This window comes from Chlamydomonas reinhardtii (genome assembly GCF_000002595.2).
Source record: "Chlamydomonas reinhardtii strain CC-503 cw92 mt+ unplaced genomic scaffold scaffold_25, whole genome shotgun sequence".
Classification (NCBI taxonomy): Eukaryota; Viridiplantae; Chlorophyta; class Chlorophyceae; order Chlamydomonadales; family Chlamydomonadaceae; genus Chlamydomonas; species Chlamydomonas reinhardtii.
In genome coordinates, this window is record NW_025061538.1 from 13,731 (window position 1) to 18,500 (window position 4,770).

The 4,770-nt window shown below is 68.1% G+C and overlaps 1 protein-coding gene across 1 annotated transcript in view; it reads left to right on the plus strand.

Annotated features, from left to right (window-relative positions):
- The first annotated feature begins 405 nt into the window (after window positions 1-405).
- CHLRE_25g756197v5 (uncharacterized protein) overlaps window positions 406-4,770 on the plus strand; it is a 4,583-nt gene continuing 218 nt past the window's right edge. Inside the window, exons 1-5 of the mRNA XM_043072963.1 lie at window positions 406-1,235; window positions 1,606-1,697; window positions 2,269-3,321; window positions 3,485-4,207; window positions 4,712-4,770. The exon at window positions 4,712-4,770 is cut by the window's right edge and continues 218 nt beyond it. Coding sequence (XP_042914105.1) covers window positions 1,202-1,235; window positions 1,606-1,697; window positions 2,269-3,321; window positions 3,485-4,207; window positions 4,712-4,741 — 1,932 coding nt within the window. The 5' untranslated portion in view covers window positions 406-1,201 and the 3' untranslated portion in view covers window positions 4,742-4,770. The remainder of the gene's footprint in view (window positions 1,236-1,605; window positions 1,698-2,268; window positions 3,322-3,484; window positions 4,208-4,711) is intronic.

Genomic DNA, 4,770 nt, shown 5'->3' on the forward strand with positions numbered 1-4,770 from the left:
TCTAGCAACGTGCCAGCAGCGCAAAACTTCTCAGATGCCATGCGGCAGCGCATGGCGCACGCTAAAAAATGCCTGCGAGCGGCGCAGGACAGGCAGCGTGTGGCCACTGACTCCTGCCGTCGCGACAGCAAGTTCGACGTTGGGGATGACGTACTGCTATCAACCAAAAACATCAAACTCCGCATTCCTGGCGCAGCGAAGCTGATGCCTAGGTACATCGGTCCGTTCAAAATTCAGCGACGGATCGGTGCGGTGGCCTATGAATTGGCTTTGCCACCTGGCTACAAGATACACAACGTTTTCCACGTATCCTTGCTGAAAGCATGGAAGCCCGGCCAGGCGTACAATCCGCCACCGGCCATTCTTGAGGATAACGGTGATACCTATTGGTCAGTAGAGTCTCTTCTATTGCACCGTGATCGCAAGTGCGGGCGCAAGACCCTACGGGAGTTCTTGGTTAAGTGGGAGGGCTACGGGCCTGAGCATAACTCTTGGGAGCCTGAGGCTAACCTGCGGGAGTCCGCTCCGTTGGAAGAAGCCATCGAAGAATACCTTGCACGCACGGCTACTAAGCAAGCCGCGCGCGAGAAACGCATTAACACTGTCGCACAGCGCAGGGCTGACCGCAAGGCTGCCGCTACTCAGCGGTACGCCACGCGTAAGGCCACGCCTCCGGCGGCCCCTACCAAAGCTCCACGTCAGACACGTGGCAGGGCAACTTGAGTTACTACCGCTCCCGGGACGTTCGCTCCAAGGGGGGGGGAATGTAACACGGGCCTGGCGGACTTAGCCAGGGTTCGTGCCCCGAGCTTGCGACACGCAAGACTAGCTTTGGAGAGCACCTATGTGTGCGTATCAATAGCTTAGAACATTATCAATGGCTGTGATTTACAGGGCACAGTATTAAGGAGGGCGCGTATGCGCGTCCCCATCTCTGTACGGGGCTAGGCGAACCCGGCTATATTTAGCACTCGTCAGGGCCGCTTGGAGGTTACTCTTAGTATCGGAAGGATCGTCTCCTTCCCGGTGCCTTTATGCTACGGGAGCGCAGCTTCCTAGTATCCTCTCTCTGCTCTCTCCTCAACGGACTTTCCGTCCGCGTCCCTGTGTCGCGGCCTACGAAGGTCCTGGAGGTAAGCTTGCTCTGAATGCTTCTAAGTAGTTAGAGCCGGCGTTACAATAAGCTGGACACTCCAGGAAGATGTGCGTTAGGCTGGCCCACGCCCGCGGGCCAGGTGGCCCGCAGGCGGGGTGAGGACAGTGCGCCCCCAACCCCCCGCACCCCGTGGTCACCCGTGGACGAATGCCCTTGCCCGCCCTGTACAGCCCGCAAGGCAGGTAAGCATGTTGCAGCCGGTACACAAGTACCTTTGCCCCCCGACTGGCGTGGCTGTCCCACAGCCTCCGCCACGTACCCCGCAGAAGGGACGCATCCGGGGGCGGCATGCGAGGGTCGCCCTCCACTGCCGCCGCTGCTGCCGCCGCCGCCGCGGAGGTGCGGTGGAGCCAGGGGTCCAGAGCCACCGGGTTATTGTGGAAGTGCTGCGCCGCAGTGGTGGTCAGCTGCACCGCTGCACGCTGCCACTCCGCCTCCCGCTCCGCCAGCCGCGACTGTGCCGCCGGCTGGGTCCCCGGACCCCCCGCCTGCTGTGCTGGTGCTAGGCACGGCATGGCTGCAGGGCGGGCCGGAGCCGGAGGTGCGGCCGGGTTAGCCGCGGTGATGGCCCGCCGCACGTCCCGCACCATGTAGTCCGCCAAGCTGACACCCGGAATCCGGCAGTGCTCCGGGTGCACCACCACCCCAGCCTCCGGCGCCAGGAAGTACGGCGCCCGAGGCCACGCCCCCGCCCGTTCCCCTGGTGATGCTGCATTGTACGCCGCCCGCTCTTCAAAGGTCCACAGGTGCCGCGGCTTGCGATGCTGCAGCACACAGGCAGGCTGCCACGCCCCATCCACCGCCGGGGGCAGCACGCCAGGCCCAGGCTCCAAGAGCCGCCCCGTGTAGTGGACGTAGGACACAGCCCCCGCAGCGTTAGCCACCCACAGTTGGTCCAGGCTAACCCGCCACTGTGGCGGCGCCGCTGGCGGCTGAGTGGCTGGCTGCGGCGGATGCTGTTCCACACCCGCGCTCCGCACGTGGCCGACCGCGGCCGCCAGCCGGGCAGGCAGCCCCGCTGGCGCCGGCGCGTCGCTGTACACCCACGCCCACGTGGTGGCGGAGTCCGGGCGCACATGGGTAAGCAGCGCCCGGGTGACCTGACGACGCAGCCTCAGGGCCCCAGCCTGCCTACCTACCCAGTCCTTCTGGTGGGTGCCGCCACGGGGCTCCCAGAGGGCGAGCAGCTGTCTTCAGCCGGCGTCCGGGAAGTGACCAGCGCTGCCTTGTCAGTGCTGGACACCATGTGCAGGCAGCGCAACCAGCCGCAGCTCTTGCAGGGCCACTCTCTGCACAGCACAGGCCGCCCCTCCCGCACGTTTGCGGGGCTGGCCTTCAGCCGGCGCGCGACCAGCGCCAGCAAAGCAGCCTTCACAGCGGAGCTCATGCGCAGGTCACCGCTGGCGGTACCGCTCCAGCGCGGTCAGGCTGTCCTCACGGTTCACGTGCCAGTGGACACCCGGCCCATCATTCCGAGCACCTACACCGTCACGGTCAAGATGGTAGGGGGCCCTGTGTGGGGGGCTTTCCGCGGTCGCACCAAGTTGGTGCTGCAGGCGGGCGGCTATCCCACCACCTCGGACCCCTCTAACCTGGCGTGTGCTTATGTGGTCTCAGAGCAGTGCGCCAAATCCGTGGGCCCCAAGGGGGAGCCCCAGGCCCCCGCAGGCCAGGGCATCACCAACCACATCTTTGCCTGTGTGCGGGGCCCCATCTGGGACCCGCAGCTCTCTCACCTGCACAGTGCCAAGTTTGAGATGCCCGGTGAGGAGCCCATGCAGGTGGAGGTCCGTGGCGCCCCCCAGGCGGCTGGGACGGCCACGACAGCTGCGGCAGGCAGCCCTACTCCGGCTGCAGCCGGGGTCGCCGACCTGGGTGGCAACGCCTTGGGTGTGGTGAGGCCCGCGGCTGCCATGGCGACCGCAGCGGACATCGTTGACCACGTGGGGGACGTGCAGATGCAGGAGGCGGCGGGTTTGGGTGACACGGCGGCTGCAGCTGGTGGCGCCAGCGGGCCACACAGCGGGGCCCCGCCCCCGCTGCCTGTCCTGGTGGCGGGGGGAAGCAACCGTACTGCTGCGGCTGCCCTGCGGGCCGCGCTGCAGCAGCAGCCCTCTTCACAGCAGCGGGTGGCAGCGGGAGGGCTTAGCGGGGTCCAGCCGGCGGCAAGCGTGGGGGGGCCGCCGGCGGCCAGGCCTCGCCCTGCCGGTGCTGGGCCGGCTGGCGTGCAGCAGCGCGTCTGCCCCTGTTCAACCTTGCAAGGATGATTCCTCAAAACAAAAGCAGCAGCACAGTGGCGCTCCCGCGCCACGGCCGCCCTTGGATCAGCGGGCAGCCGCCGGGCAGGATCAGGAGCAGACCGCTGTGATGGGGCGGTACTTGGCCGATTTGGCGGAACTCAATCTCCAGCAGCAACGGCGGTTACAGCAACAGCAGCAGCAGGAGCTGCAGCGCCAGGGGCAGTCGCCCAGGCCCCGGACCGGCTCCCAGGTTGGGGTCCGGGCCACGCGGGGGGGGCAGGACGGGGCGGGCGGTGGCGCTGGCACGGCGGCGTCACGGCGTGGGCAACGTGTTGACATAGTTGACCACGCGGGGGACGTGCAGATGCAGGAGGCGGCGGGTTTGGGTGACGCAGCGGCTGCCGCTGGTGGCGCCAGCGGGCCACCCGCTGTGGCCTCGCCCTCGCTGCCAGCTCTGGTGGCGGGGGGAAGCATCCGTGCTGCTGCGGCTCCCCTGAGGGCCGAGCGGCAGCAGCAGCCCTCTTCACAGCAGCGGGTGGCAGCGGGAGGGCTTAGCGGGGGGCAGCCGTCGGCAGGAGTGGGGGGGCCGCCGGCGGCCAGGCGTCGCACTGCCGATGCTGGGCCGGCTGGCGTGCAGCAGCAGCCCAGTGGGGCTCCCGCGCCACAGCCGCCCTTTGATCAGCGGGCAGCTGCTAGGCAGGAGCAGAAGCTGCAAGTTGTGATGCGGCGGTACTTGGCCGATTTGGCGGAACTCACTCTCCAGCAGCAACGGTGGGTAGAGCAACAGCTGCAGCAGGAGCAGCAGCGCCAGGTGCAGTCGCCCCGGACCGGCTCCCGGTTTGGGGTCCTGGCCACGCTGGGGGGACAGGACGGGGCGGGTGATGGCGCTGCCACGGCGGCGTCCGGGCGTGGGCGACGGGTGCAACCAGCCGTGCACGCACCGCAGCCGCCCCCGCAGCAACAGCCCCGCTCCAAAGGGCGCTGTGGCCCCGCCCAGCTCCCGCAGCAGAGGGCAGGGCGCTTGGGCGGCAGGCTGCCTCCCCCGCAGGACGGTCCTAGCTCGCCGCCGCACGTGCCCACTGGGTGGCCGGCAGGGGGACAGCAGGCTGGTGGGGGCAGCGGGTCGGGGCGCCACGGTGGAGGAGCGGGGCGGGCAGTGCCCCAGCCACCACCCCAGGCGGGGCCGCCACTGCAGACGTCACAACCGGCGGATGGTGGTAAGGGCAGGGGCAGGGGCCTGGGCGCGCCGGCTAGGGTTTCGGCCGACACGGCTGGGCGCGCTTTTTTGAGGAATCATCCTTACAAGGTTGAACAGGGGCAGACGCGCTGCCCCCCTGCTGCCTGAAAGCAGCCTGGTCCCCGAGACCAGAACCC